This window comes from Cynocephalus volans, chromosome X (genome assembly GCF_027409185.1).
Source record: "Cynocephalus volans isolate mCynVol1 chromosome X, mCynVol1.pri, whole genome shotgun sequence".
NCBI classification, from domain to species: Eukaryota; Metazoa; Chordata; class Mammalia; order Dermoptera; family Cynocephalidae; genus Cynocephalus; species Cynocephalus volans.
In genome coordinates, this window is record NC_084478.1 from 142890454 (window position 1) to 142906600 (window position 16147).

The window sequence follows — 16147 nt, forward strand, 5'->3', positions numbered from 1 at the left end:
TATTTATTTATTTATTTATTTATTTATTTATTTATTTATTTATTTACTTACTTACTTACTTACCGGTAAGGGGGTTGCAACCCTCGGCACGGTGTGGTCCGCACCACGCTCAGTGAGCCCACCGGCCATCCCTATATGGGATCCAAACCCGTGGCCTTGGCGCTACCAGTGCTGCACTCTCCCGAGTGAGCCATGGGGCCGGCCCAGGACCTAAATTTTTAAAATGCAGTTGTGTGACCTAAAATAACAACTCTAAGCCCTCTAGAAAAGTGCACACTTTAAATAATTTACTTTAAGTGGTTCATTAAATATTTTTTTCATCTTTGTTTTCAAAATAATTCATTAATGTAGTTAATATGAAATATCACTCATATGCTTTATATCTTCATCATTATTTCACATTTTAAAAAGTTTTTTTTTGGTAAAGAAAAATAGCAGGCTTCTTTTTCATGCATGAAATACTATTTACATTTAAAAATAAAATACCTAAAGAAAGGAAATCCTACCACCAAAAGCAGCTATGGAGTTATGAGAAACCTTGTGAAGGCCCTGAAGATATACAGGATTCAGCTGCTTAAAAGACAAATTATTGGTATTTTTATTTGTGTTTTAGTTTCTAAATGCATGTAATAGCAATTTTAATGCCTATAGTTACAAGAACCTTTTGTTTTATTTAATGATACTGGTAACTGCTAGCACAAACTATTCATTTTTCCTTACAGACTGCTTTTTGTAGCATTGTCCATTTTTCAGTTTTACATTCTGCTATTTCAGCTTCCCTAAAAGGTTTCTTGTGAGAAGGCACTATGACCTTCAGTGGCAGAGAGTAAAATATAAATGGGCATAACTATTTCAAAGAGTTTACTCAAGCTTTTTGCTGAATTTCAAAGTAAAGTTATTCAATCAAAACAACAATTTTAAGACTGGGTCAGCTACTTGCATTTACAATTACAGGTTGAATATCCTTTATCAGAACTACTTGGGACCAGAGGCGTTTTGGATTTTTGATTTATAGATACGTAAATGGCTGATCATCCCTAATTCGAAAATCCAAAATGCTCCAATGAGCATTTCCTTTAAGCATTATATTGGAGCTCAAAAAGTTTCAGATTTTGGAGCATTTTAGATCTTGGACATTAGATTTTTGGATTAGGGATGCTCAACCTGTATTCACTATGAGTCCTTAAAGGAAATAATCTTGAAGTGATAATGTCATCAACCTAGATATCAATCATCATAAAAGTTTTAACATTTATTTCTTTTTCATGTCTCTAAAACACTACTTCTCATTAGACCTGGTTATGGTACACCTTGAAATATCTTCTTTCCTCTTTTGGTTTTGGTAAATGTTTGCAATTTACTTTGAAAAGTATCCAAAAGATCAGATGGGTTCTATGGCTGAATAGATATGTGGTAAAGCAAGTACAGTAAAATCTTTAATGATAGAATTGACACGGTAAATTGACAGATGTTCACTGTACACATTTTTCTACTTTGCTTTGCTGAATATTTGAAAAATTTTATAACAAAATGTTGGAAAACAACTTCACCTAATATAAATGTCAAGCTATATAAGCAATGTAAAACACTGATAGATATGTCCTGTTACTATTGCACTTAACATGACATATATGTAACATGCCATATAACTCAAAAATTGCAAAGAACAAGTTCCTAAAATTTAAAGCATATGTATAAAATCTTGAAAATTCCACTGGGAATTAAATCTCTGTGTTTTAAAATGTGTTAAATTATAAAATCAAAGCAGACATGTTTCACAGACCTGATACTTCTCTAAAGAAGATCATCAAAAAAAGGTTACTTTATGATAACACCAAGGCGAGGGCTAGGATCCCCATACTGGCTAGCCAACAACAGCAACAATAAAAAATCACTTTCTTTACAAGGCAAATGTGCTAAGAGTTATAAATATTAATTGAAAAATTTCACCGTTAAATAAGATTACTATGAAGGAGGTCAAACTGGATAAAGTAGTTCTTGTGATATGAAGAAAAGTGAGATTCAAAACCAGCTAGAAAATAAAAATATCTCATTATAACTCCTAGTTCAATGATAAATACACAAAAAATAAGTAACTTTCCCCGAAGTTAAAACACATTTTGTCCTTTCTTAAGTTGAAAAAATACAACTAGGTGAATTCAGGAGTCAAACTAGGTGAATCCAGGTGAATACAGGAAAGAACACAAGCTTTTCCACATGATAACCTGCCTCTGTTCTTAGCAGAACATTAAAATAGCTTACCTAGGATGGCACAGAAAAATATAGATACAATATTCATATCTGTAGTATCTCAATTTTCAAATAGGAAAAATAACTACTTACATACCTAATATTATTTTTAAGAACCTTCAAGCAACTGAAACATTTAAAGGTTGTATAAGTCTTCTCTTCTTCCCCAAAGGCTCCTTCATGTCTTCCATAATAAAAGTCATTTACTAACATGACCAATTTTTCTTTCTCTGAACCAGTCTTATTTTTGTATTCGGCATATGAAAGTTCTGCTTTAACACTTTCCAAATAGTTATTTGCCATGTCTGGACAACAATGCTGAAAGAGGAAAAAATATATAAGCCTTGTATCTCTTTTTAAAATTATATATCAAAAAATGATTCTGTGTTTACAGCTAGAGCCAGGTCATGTAAAACCATGCTTGGAAATATATCTGGAAAGATATTCACCAAATGTTGGCTTCCTCCTTTATATAGTCTAAAAAATTCAAACAATGAATACCTACTATCTTAATAAAGAAATAGCTTCAAAAACAAATTGAAAACCTCAAGATCAGGGATGTCTATATATCTAATACCTTTTTCCTTGTTATTTTTCTTTTCAGATGTAAATATTCAATAATAATCTGTTTCTTGGCAAAAAAAATTATATTTCATATCTTTGTCAGAATATAGCTTATAAGGTAAGACGTGCTATTATGTATAAGCTTAATTACCAAATAACATTATCTCAGTAGAGCCTGGTTGGAACTAGACTTTGAGCACAGCTAACTTGCCATTCTCTAGACTCAAGGTGCTAGAAAATGCATGGAACACAGAGAAAGAAGTATCATTACACCTTGAAAACCTCAACATATTCTATATAGAATGCTTAAATATTTAAAGGGGAAATAAATTTCATGAGTAAAATCAAGACCTCATATAAACTGATCCTACTGTGGAACATTTTCATACATGAGCCTTTTTCCCCCCAATAAGATAAAACTAAGGTCTTTATTGTACACACTTCTCAGCTGTAGAATTTCTCTAGAAGAATTCTCTAAAAATAACTGGAGAACAAAAATAGAATGGGAGAAAATACCTACAAACCACATGTCTGTAAATGGCTAATATCCAAAATATATAAGGAACTGCTACAATTCAGTAGCAAAAAACTCCAAATAAACTGATTTAAAAATGGGTACAGGAACTGAATAGACATTTCTCAAAAAAAGACATACAAATAGCCAACAGGAATGTGAAAAGGTGCTAATCATCACTAATTATATGGCAAATACAACTCAAGACCATAGCGAGATATCACCTCATACTTGTTCGAACGGCTGTTATCAAAACGACGAGATAAGTGTTGGCAAAGATGTGAAGAAAAGGGAACCCTTGTGTTGGCAAAGATGTGAAGAAAAGGGAACCCTTGTGCACTGTTGATGGGAATATGGATTGGTGCAGTCACTATGGAAAACATATGGAGGTTCCTCAAAAAATTAAAAGTAGAACTACAGTATGATCCAGCAATCTCATTTCTGGGTATATATCCAAAGGAATTGAAAATAGAATCTGGAAGAGATATCTGCACTCCCATGTTCACTGCAGCATTATTCACAATAGCCAAGACACAGAAGCAACCTAAATGTCTATCAACATATAAAAGGATAAAGAAAATGTGGTACATACATATAAGGGAATATTATTCAGTCACAAAAAAAGAAATCCTATCATTTGTGACAACAGGGATAGATTTGGAAGACATTATACTAAGGTAAATAAGTCAGTCACAGAAGAACAAATACCACAACATTCTTCTTATATGAGGAAGCTAAAATAGTCAAATTTATAGATGCTGAGTAGAATAGTGGTTGCCAGGGGCTGGTGGAGGGGAGACAGGGAGGTATTAGTTAAAGGGTACAAAAGTTCTGTTATTCAAGATGAACAAGTCCTAGAGATCTACTGTTTAGCACAGCACATATAGTTACCAATACTGTATCGCACACTTAAAAGTTTGCTATAAGGACAGATTTTATGTTGTGTTCTTATCACAAGAAAATAATAAAGAGGGGGGGAGGAAACTTTTGGAGCTTATGGATGTGTTTATGGTATATATTGTGATGGTTTCACAGTTATTTACTTATCTCCAAACTCATCAAGTTGTATACATGAAATATGTTCAGCTTTTTGTATGTATATCATACTTCAAAAAAAGTGGTTAACAAAAAAGACAAGAATATATAATAAAACAATTTCGGGTGGAAACAAAAACTTTCCTAAAAACTCAAAGTACATAGACACAAAACCACCACAAAGTGAGGGACTTAAAAAAAAAAAAAAAAAGATATGGCAAGAAAGCGTAGCAAAAAATTGTAACAGAACCAAGACCAGTGAAATCTATCAGATCAATTAAATCTCTCCTACCAATGAACATAAATGGGTTTAACTCAACTCCTAAAGGATATTTGCATATAGGGTCACAAAAGAAAAAACAGCTCTGGTGAAAGCAAGAAACATACCAAAAACAAAGTGATATAGAAGGGTTGAAAATAAAAGATAAGCAAAGAATATAAAAGGGAAATGGAAACAATAAGAAAGCAAGGGTTGTGAGCCCGATACCAAACAAAACAGAATTCAGGCTAAAAAGTATTAAACAATAAGACAAAAAAGTACACTATTAAAATGCTAAACGGTGCATTTACAGTGAAGATATAAGATATAGCCCATCTATAGCCTAAAGAGCAAAACCATGAAACAGAATTGAAAGATATCAAAGAAAATAGTGATAATGTGAGACTTGTATTCACCTTTCTCAAACACACTCAGGGAGGTGGAAGTAGTGATCGACCCAATGCACATCTGCCCCAGAATAAAGAGATTCGTATTTGTGATTTTAGAACACTCCTTTTTATTCCCTACTTTTTTGTAAAATGCTGAATTTCAATAAAAATTTTCCAGTCTTTGAAATAGTGGGAAATACCTTTTCCTAAATTGCTTCTTTGCTTTGAACTCTTCTCATCCCTTCTTTCCCATTTATAATCTATGTTGCCTTTTTTCTTGCCTCCTTCCCCTCTTCCTGTCATTTACACTGGGCATGCAAGGAGAATACAGACTATCTTTACGTAGACACAACAGAATACTATAATATCTACTAAAATACTTTAAGTGAAGTGTTATCTAAACCCCATACTTCTTTAGTACTTTGAAAATTCCTACACCAATATAAAGCTAGAATTCATTTATAACTATACGAACTATATTCTGGATTGAGTTAAAACTATCATTTCATATGAAATGCTCCATCATCAGGAGTTTATTTCTGAGTGCTGAAAATCAATATGCAAAGCTAAGATTTTTACTGATATGCATACGTTACCATGGACAAAAAATAAAGTGAACAAAAGGAATTTTTAAGTTATATGAAAGATTAAGCACCTAATAAAATGCCTGCTTTACAAGAAGTTTGAAGAATGGCATGATTTAGTCAGTAAAATATTCTGATCAATACATTATTTTCATTTAAAATGAAAATGAAATTTGCATATACTATAGTGTATATAAACTTAATTTTTAAAGTTTCATGATTGGGAAGAACTTCTAAATCTTGTTTAAAGATAATCATTGTGAATATTAATTTCTACTTAAGTGATATGTAAATACCAATATGAGAAGATTTCTTATTCACATATCTGGACAAACCAGTACTTACTGTGTATCACTATTTTCAGAGATTTATAAACATTTTTAATAATTGAATTCTCAAAAAAGTTTTACCTTCATGTGGTATTTCAAAGGATCCAAAAGATCGAAGTGAACGTTACACTTTGGACAAGGTTTTAGGAAAGCCACTCCAGTTTTATATTGAGTTGAGGTATTCGTACCTAAAACAAAAGACTTTTATGACTCAAATCCATTTTTTCAAAACCTTAAAAACCACAGTAAAAGTTTTAAAACTTATCACAATTTCTAAAATTTATGTATAAATAATATCATTTCTTTTTTATAAGCCAGATTTCATATTTACCTTGAGATAGAACATACTGGGAAGATGTCAGCGAAGGAGAGTTAACTAAAGACAATGAACCAGAGGAACTTATTTCAAAAACATCTTCATAGGTCTTTGAGTCTTCTGAATCAACACTGCTTACTTTAGAAGTAGAAGGACATTTTGATACAGGCAAAGTTTGATCTTTACCTACAAAAATTTAAACAGTAGAAAAGAAATTGGTAAATATTTTAGTATAGACTATTGCTTATATAAAACTGCTACCAAAATGGCCTTACATTTAAAATTAAGAATATCTTGGAGCTAAATTGAAGGTAATATGATTGAATTATCATATTATACAAATGAGAAAAAAGAATGATAAAAATTTATATGATCAAAGGGTAGAAAGAAATTGAAAAAACAGCTACTATGGAATACATATATTCGACAAATTCATAAAACAAACTTTACGTAAGAAAATTCTAAAGATGCTTTCAAATAAAGAAACACATATACAGGTATCATGAAAGAAGTCAGACCAAAAAATTCCAAGCAAACAAATAAAATAAAATAAATAAAAATTAAAGCACAGAGAACACCCTGAGCTAAGTTCCTGTAAATTAATTTATCTTTAGACGCTTACATGCATTTGAGCTTGTAAAATTTTTTAAAAATTTATTCTAAAAATTTAGATAAACCCTTTAAGATACTTAAAACAAAAAACTTAAGATGTCTAATAAAAAATTCAAGTTGATTCTTTTTCCACCTAACAACTTGACAGGTGGTTTAGATTAAATTGCCTGTACAAAGTGGAAATAACTTATCTTGAACAATAATACCTTACTCATTTATATGAAGAGGTCTGGAGTTAGTATAATAGCTTTCAAACTATGTTCCCCTGATACTAATGGGGCCATCTTAGGGATTATGATGGGTATGTCAGATAAAGAATTCTCCTTTTATGTTTTATTTATTGTGCTTTTGCATAAAATTTTATTTGAATAGGAATTTCATTGCTAAAAATAGTTTTGAGTATGCAAATCATCACCTTAAAGGCCAAAGAATTATATAATTGAGGGCATTCACAAGAGAAATGGGGCCGTTTAGGCTATAACCAGACCCAGCAAAAGTGATTTTGAAAATAACATACCATTTTACTTTGTGATAAACGTTCTAAAACTGTACATCATATTTTAATGCTTTCAACTGTATATTAATAGGAGAAGCAGTAGAGTAGATATATGCCAGGAAAATAAGAGTATGATATTAGTGCGCTCCTCTGTCAAATCTGTTTTATTCTTTGAAATAACATAGAAATGATTTTTTTCTATCCTCAAAGTATATGATTACTGACAGCTATACTGCAGGCACTTGGGCCTGATTTTTTTGTGATCACTAACATTCTTCTGAGATGCTTAGGTTAGCTGAACAACCAATTTTGAACCAGGTAACAGATTATATAATGGGATCGATAGTAAAAACGCTGTTTTAATATATACATTTTTTAAGCACAAGAAAATCTAAGTTAAATAAAATCACTCTGAGCTCAATAGCTTTAAATTCTGACCCTTTAACTTATTTATTTCTGTTGCCTTTGGCTCGTGCTATTCCTTACCCTCATCTGTTTTTATCTGTGTCAATAAAAATCCCATTCTCGTTCTTAAAAATCAAGCTTAAATCTACCCTTCTCTAAGAACATTCCATGATGATCCTAGACAGGAGTCCATTAATCATGCTTCTGAACACATAGTACATACTATCATTCATAATTATCATCCTAACAAATGTTTGTTGTCAAGTCTTTAAAGCTGATAATGCATTTTTTACTTTTCACTTATCTTATTTGGGCCTCAAGAAAGCTCTGAGATAAGCAGAGCAAGAATTAAAATTTTATCTCCAAATGGCTTATTTCAGGTCTGAAGAATAAATGCATTGTGTGAGAAAAATAGAAGTATTTATTTTAATAATGTGAGAAAATTGAGATATAAAGAAGTTAGGTAACTTGATAAAGGTCACAAAAATCTTTAGAACAGAATCTTAAACCTATATCTTCCTAATCAACTATAACCCTTTTTACCATTCAGGGCAAAGTTCCACTCTCTGCAGTATAAAATTTTAGAGAGAGAGAGTAGAAGTCACTGTCTTTACCCTCTAGAAGCTTCAAGAATTCAGAATTTTTCTATGAAAGACCATGTAGTTTGTAAAATCAGACTTAAGACAACCATTTTATCTCCCCATTTATTTTAGTTCTTGGCTATTTTACCAAGTTGATAAGTAACACCTACATAGGTGAATATCAAAACAAGTATTACCAAAATGGGAAAATATTTTTGGTACTCATATTACCATAAATTTTTTGTTTTGGTTTGGTAAATGTTGTATATTCAAATTTGTTAGTCAACAATTTAAACATTCAAAAACATTGTGTCCCTCTCTTCATTTAGTGAAATACATCAAATTAGCTAAAATCTAGAAATAGTCATTGCTTTGATTACAGGGAATTTTTCAACTAGAGGAAATTCCTTCATTGGCATACTAATTCATTTCAGGTTAATGAAGAACTAAGTTATAGTAGATAATCAGAGAACTGTAACTCTTCTTCAACTGCAAAATTTCATTAGTTCTTCAGTGGATACTTACTGAGTACTTTACTATGTGCAAATCACTATTTCTTTAGTTCTGCCATTTTATAATACAATTCTATTATTTTATAATACAATCATACTTAACTACATCATTTATTTGGATAGATACTAGCCTATTAAGAAACTAACTATGACCACATACTTTTTCTCATACTAATAGCCTTCCAAATAATTAATACTTTTTTTTTTTTTTTTTTTTTTTTTTTACAGAGTATTTAAGGTATCAGGGAAACTGCCCTGACTCACGGAAATTATATTAATATTTTTCAGCCTACGGATGGTTCCAAGTGAGAATGAGCTCAAAGAATACATGCCAGCCAACTTAATAGAAAGAAAAATATTCTATTATTAAATATGACTTTATTTTATTTTTTTTCTAAAAAAGATGACTGGTAAGGGGATCTTAACCCTTGACTTGGTGTTGTCAGCACCACGCTCTCCCAAGGGAGTCACGGGCCGGCCCTAAATACGATTTTATAAAAAGTCACCCAAGATTGTTGACTCATCCTTTCTTACCGGTCTGTGGAATTTCTTCTAATATTAAAGGAAATAAACTTTGTCTGTGTTATGTATTACAATGTACTAAATATTATGCAACCTTTATTTTGTTTATGGTATATTTTGCCATGCAGAATTTAAAAAATAATTTTGACTATGTCAGTCTTTTCTTTTATGACATTGAGAGTTTGTGCCAATCTATAGCAACATTCCTTACTGTAAGATTAAATGTAAAAAATTCAACAACAACAACAACAACAACAAAATCACCCAAAGAAGACATTCAGGAATAATTAGCTCTGTTCCATCTTACAATATATGAAAAACTTAACATGAAGCTATGGACTTCAAAACAGAAATTCATTTAAATATGTATATTCATCAAGTCTCTTTTTTATGATTTTTATAAAAAAGTGCTAAACCAAACCTTCTGTAAAAGTTGTCGGTTTTGGGGACAGAGATATTGTATCCTGGGTCAAGTCAAACAGTAAGCCTGAAGAATCATCCAATCCAACTTGCGATGAATTCTTTGTAAAATCCTGTAAAAAGTTACAATTCTTTTGTTTCATAAACTTTTATTTTTTTATTTTTTATTTTTTCATAAACTTTTATAAAGGTAAATTTAACTCCATACCAATACTATAAAGGTAACCTTAATGAATCAATTACTAATAATTTATAAAACACAAAAGTAATTATTACTCTCTGCCAAAATTAGCATCTACTGGGTGAGAGGTATATGGGAACTCTGTATTATTTTGTAATTTTTCTGGAAATCTAAAATTAGTTTGAAATAAAAAGTTAAAATTAAAAAATAAAGATAATACTATTGGCAAAGTAAAGGTTATATTTTGGTACAACATTTCTGCAAAGAAAATTTTAGCAGTAATTATCAAGGGCTTTTTAAGAAAGGTCATATCCTTTGAATCAATTATACTAATTCCTCCATTTCTAAAAATTTATGCTAAAGAAATGAAAATGTTTAATGGAGAATTGTTTATAATAGCAAAAAATAAAAACCTTTATGTTCAACAATGGATGAATGGTTAAGTAAATTAAATGACAGACTATCATGGAACAACATGTTTTTGAGAAATATCCAATGACAAACAAAAATGTTCCCAATACAATGTTCAGTGAAAAATGAGGAATAGGTATCAAATATGTATATGTATGGTCCTGATTGACATAGTCTACATGCCACACTAACCATCTTCAGAATACAAAAATCAAAATTCAGTATGTATGCTTCTCTGTCTCTTTTCTAACCTGCTCCCCATACACATTACTTTTATAATGGGAATATAAAGATTTTGCTTGCTTGTTTTGTGCTTACAAGTTGAGAGACAATTAGGTATTACAAATTTTACTCTGCTACTAAGTTTTCTAATGACACGGGTTTGTTAAGAAGTTAAGGAGACAGATTTTGAATTGACCCAAACCATTCCATTCCTAGAATATGAGGCATAACAGGCAAATTTCTGCATTTGAACCTTAATGTATATTACATAAAAGCAATAATGGCTATGATTTAATTGTAACCAAGCACAATCTTCCTGCAAGGTAAATATTTTCTCTAAATATGTTCATTTAAAAATGGAAAATATTCACTTGCAATTTCCAAAAATAGTTCTTTAACAGAAGTTCCTCAAATAAAGCTAACATTTTAAACCCTTTCTGAGGTGACAACTCTGGTCAACTAAGTACCACAATGTCAGAGAGCAGACACATTATTCAACAGTTAAAATAATTCTCCAATTGGGAATTTCTTGTGTCTCATAATATATTTCAGAAAGATACCAAATACAACGGTGAGGTAGAATAGGCAATAGACTGGAATTCAGAAGATCTGTCCATTTATTTAACTATGGCAACGTTCGGCAAGTCACTTCTGAGCTTCAAGTCATTTATCCTTTCAACTGAATAGCCACGAATAATTTTGTATTTTAAATGTACTTGCATATTTCACAGTACATGTATTATATCAAGTAGCTGTCACAACAGTACTAATAAAGACCTAATATTATCTCCCATTTTATAAATAAGTAAACTAAGGTTGAGTGTGGTTAAGTAAGGTTCCCAGGACAACTCAACTTGTTAGTGATCATGGAGCTGGAATTAGAACCCTCATCTGTCTGATCACAAAGACTGGGCCCTTAGGCTATATCAAACTGACTTTAAAAGAGATAATAATAATAATCTCCCTCCCTGCCTGAAAGAGTTGTGAGGTGAAGAGAATGAAATAGTTAAAAAAATTTAGAGAAAATTCCCTTACATAGAATACTCAATTTGAGAACATATGAGTGTACTTCAAAAAGTTCATGGAAAGATTTGTATTATCTTGCAATTCTATTTCTCCACGAACCTTTTGAAGTACCCTCATATATGTCATTCTCAATCCTGGCTGCACATTACAATCACCTGGAGTTTTAAAATGGCAATACTGTGATAGGGCAAATGTCTTAGTGTTATGAGAATAATTTTAACCTCACAGACCCCTGAGTCTCTGGGAACCCCAAGGGTCTGTGGACTAAACCATTTAACTGTAAGGCAATGCTTCCATTTTTTAAGTATATACTTAAATGTATGGATGAAAATGTATACAAGCATATTTTAAAAACTCTGGGTTAACCTGGATTGAAATCACAGATTCATCATTTACCAGCTGTGTGGCCCTGAGTGAATCATTTAGCCTCTCTGACCCTCAGTTTCCTTAACTATAAAATGGGGATAATAATAATGCCTAACTTATAGGGATGTCATAAGAACTGAGTAAGATTAACTTACATATATCATTTAGCACAAAGACTTGCACATATTAACAGCCCAATAAATGTTAAGTATTATCTATTACTTCTGTTAAAAGTTTTAAAAACTAAACTATGAAGATATGCTTTCAGAATAAATGGCAACAATGACTTCAGTACAATCTTCCCAGTTAAGAACACCTGGTTCCGTTTACAATCTTAAAAATGTTGCCATTATGCAATATTTATTACTGACTATACCTTTTTATTCACGCTTAGATAGCCTAGTTTTCAATACTATACCTGTTAGGCATATTACCTGATTTCTTAACAATACTGGATAATTTGTTCCTGCAGTTATTACTTTGGATACTGGTTAAGCTATATTATAAAGATGGTGACATTGTCTGATGGTGAATATGCTTCTACTGGAATGGTAACTAGCTATGACAGTTCACAATTCTAACTTGGTGTTATAATATCCAATGTGTCCCTGAGCTGACTGTATAATTTCAGAAACACTTACAGGTTTAGACTCATTCTGAACAGCAGAGCTTTGTGAAGATTTAGATCCAGGACTAAATCTAGGCAAGGCAGCCACCGGACTTGATGTTGAGTCTTTGTAGCATTGATTTGCAGACCTGAATATAGCAGGGATACCTGCATTTTAAAATTACACAATATAGTGAATATATTTCTATATAACCAATTGTGTCAAAATATTTTACTTTAAAATTAAAAGAGTGCAGTAATACTGTACCTGGATCAAGAGCATCATCCTTTACTCTCTTTGAAGATGAGCTGGAGTTACCTCTGTTCAAAATATCTATAAAAATTGTATTTATTTAAAAATTTGTTATTTGAATAAAATATATATTAAGATAATAAAAAAACTTTCCAAAAATATATACATACACAATCAATAACTGAAGTGTATTTCTTTCCCTTAATAGTGACAGGGTTGTGCACAGACTTAGGTTCCCGTGACTTGAAATCAAGCCCTTTCCCAACTCCCATTCCACATTCACACCCATAAAAGCCTGAAAGTTTCATTATGCACAAGCTGATTGGATTATCTGTATCATTACTCTTGAGTTCTGAAATGGGAAATTATAGGAGACTGAAGACTAAATTGAACCTAGAGTTTACTAGAGTATCTGATTAACTTAAGGGGTTTCAAATCTACTACTACACCAGAACTTAATTTCAGCCTGACAGGATGCTCTGGATCAGCTTAGGATTGCTCACTCTTGCAGCCATGTGAACTTCTGAACTTCTAGGATATTGAGGAATCAAACCAAAAATTGAAAGAGCAGAGATTTACCTAAAATTGTTTATCAGGAAAAAGTCCAAAGCATAAAAAAAAAATCCCATTAATCCTCAAAATTTTTCCTTTTCTCTCCTAGTAAAAAAGAACCAGATCCCATAAAACAATTTTATAAAGTAAAGGATCACACAAAAGTACGGTTGTTTTCTAATCATGGAGATGCAGTACCCTTGTGACTAAGCACTACAGAAGTCTTCCTGGAGAACAATCTACTCAAACAACTTTATATTGTTTTCATTCAGAAATTCAAGATAAGTATTTACTTAAGCCATTAAAGAGCTATTCCTACTTTTTGGTGGTTGCAGTCTAGCAAACATGAATTTTTTACAATCCCTCCCTCCCCCCACTCCACTTATGATAGTTCTTTTTTTTTTTTTTTTTTTTTGACCGGTAAGGGGATCGCAACCCTCTGCACAGTGTGGTCTGCACCACGCTCAGCCAGTGAGCTCACAGGCCATCCCTATATAGGATCCGAACTCACAGCCTCAGCGCTACCAGCGCCACACTCTCCCGAGTGAGCCACGGGGCCAGCCCCTTACGATAGTTCTATATAAACATTTAGCTCATATTCCATATGCTAAAAATATTTTAAGGCTTACACATAAAACATCAATAAAATCATTTAAATTCTGAGTCAAAATTTAGAAAAGAAATTCCACTGGGGGATCAATCTTCTTTTTGATAGAATCATTTAAAACTAATACACATTGTTATCGTTGAGTACTGCTAACAGTCACCTACAATTGATATAAATCCAGCTTGAATCTTAATTGTCATACTTTCAATAAGATGATTTGAGTAACAATTTTGAAATATGGTAATATTTCAGCATAAAAATTGTCACAGTGACTAGAAACAATAATTAAGAGAATTTCTGTTCCACTATCAACAATAAACATGCCAAACATACACCTATTTCATTTTAAAGTGGCATTTCACTTAGCACCTCCCAATTTGCTACAGGAAATGATACTGAGAATTTAACTGGCTAAATTATTCTATCTCTCATAAAACTGAATAGAAGTGCTACTCCAAGTTTAGAGTCAAGAAAGGCAAGAAAAAAAAAGAAAGAAAAGGAAGAACTAGGCAAGAAAACTTACATGCTGGCTACAGGCTTAAAAAAAGTAAATAAAATGGGAAAGGATCTGTTTCCTTTTTCTCCTCTGAAATTTAGTATGTTGTCCCTCGTATTTCACACGTTTTTGAAAGGACATTTTAACAAGTATCACCAGCATCTTTACTTTGACATTATAACAATAACAAGTCTGATTACTCTAAGAGAAATCTAATAATCTCCAAAGGCACTGGACACCTTTTTCTAGGACTTAAAGTGTGCTGACTGCCTGCATCGCCCAAGTACAGTGGCTGAAGACCATGTCCTCCCTCCTTCATGAATATAAACAGTAGATGCTGGAAGATGGGTGTAGCCAGAAGCTACAGCACATGTTGGTATACAGACCAGAGACTGCACAATCATGCAGCACCTATGCATTTTGTAGCCATGAATCAAGATGACACTTTGATAAGGCAGGTGCTTAGACATTAAAATCCCCATCAGACACTAACACAAACTTATTTAGTATATTCCGATTTAAGCAAAGCATTCTGAACACTTCCTTTTCTGTACATCTGGGCTTTAAGGAGAAAAGAAAATTTAAATTAAATAAACAGGTTACTTGGCTCCATTAAAAATTATGGTTTCCAATCACGGAATGCCTACAATGCTGTCTGGTAATCTTAACCCATAATTAACTTAGTTATTTCCCTCTTCTCCCACCTGATATTTTAACCTCTCACCTCATTACTCCGGTCTCCAACCACACTCCCCACCCCCCAATTCTCACAAGCTCCTATCGACCTTTACCCTTCCTCTTACCTCCAACTCCTTACAGAAAAATAAAGACATTAAGGACATATAAGACAGCCCACAGGTTTTTCTATTAGAAACCGTCTTATAAAACTTCACTTCACTGAAAGTAAATGCTTACGTGAAATGGCTGGTCTCGAACCTGATATCTCCCTAACAAAGATCAGTTCATCATCATCTTCATCATTAGATTCTTCTACTCTCTTCTGCCATGGTTCCAGATCTTCTTCTTCACATTCCAAGACGAGCTGGGACATTTTTGAACTGCCTAATTTTCAAAAGGAAAGAAGCAAACCTTATTTTCAAAAAGAAAAATACTTTTCCTGCAATACAGAGTATTATATGTAAGATGTACTTTAATAATTCTAACAGCAATTACTGAATTGGTATCAGTAGTTAGTACATGGCAGCAAAAGGAAGAAACTCAGAACTCAGTCTGTAAGATCTAAACTAGTAAAACTTAGCTAGGGTCGGCCCCTGGCTCACTTGGGAGAGTGTGGTGCTGATAACACCAAGGCCACGGGTTCAGATCCCTGTATAGGGATGGCTGGTTAGCTCCCTTGGGAGTGTGTGGTGCTGACAACACCAAGTCAAGGGTTAAGATCCTCTTAGCGGTCATCTTAAAAAAAACAAAAAACAAAACAACAACAAAAAAAACCCAACTTAGCTAGATAGATAGATAATGGAGGACAGAAGTTATTTACAGTGGCCAATAAATTTTAGGATCAAATCCAATCAAAGTGAGTTTCAGTTATATGACTATAATATGATTATATCTACAAAAAGGATTGTACCTAACCATTATCTGAAAAAACCCATCTGTATTAACAAAAGGGAGGTAAAC

General features: G+C 32.4%; 1 protein-coding gene across 1 annotated transcript in view; it reads right to left on the reverse strand.

Moving 5' to 3' along the window:
* The window catches only part of ZNF280C (zinc finger protein 280C), a 44340-nt gene extending 28768 nt beyond the window's left edge, over positions 1–15572 (reverse strand). The window contains exons 1-7 of the mRNA XM_063084084.1: positions 15425–15572; positions 12870–12935; positions 12636–12769; positions 9790–9901; positions 6256–6426; positions 6006–6112; positions 2348–2568 (exon numbers count right to left, since the gene is read on the reverse strand). Of these exons, the coding sequence (XP_062940154.1) occupies positions 2348–2568; positions 6006–6112; positions 6256–6426; positions 9790–9901; positions 12636–12769; positions 12870–12935; positions 15425–15560 (947 nt within the window). The 5' untranslated portion in view covers positions 15561–15572. The remainder of the gene's footprint in view (positions 1–2347; positions 2569–6005; positions 6113–6255; positions 6427–9789; positions 9902–12635; positions 12770–12869; positions 12936–15424) is intronic.
* Positions 15573–16147: the final 575 nt, after the last annotated feature.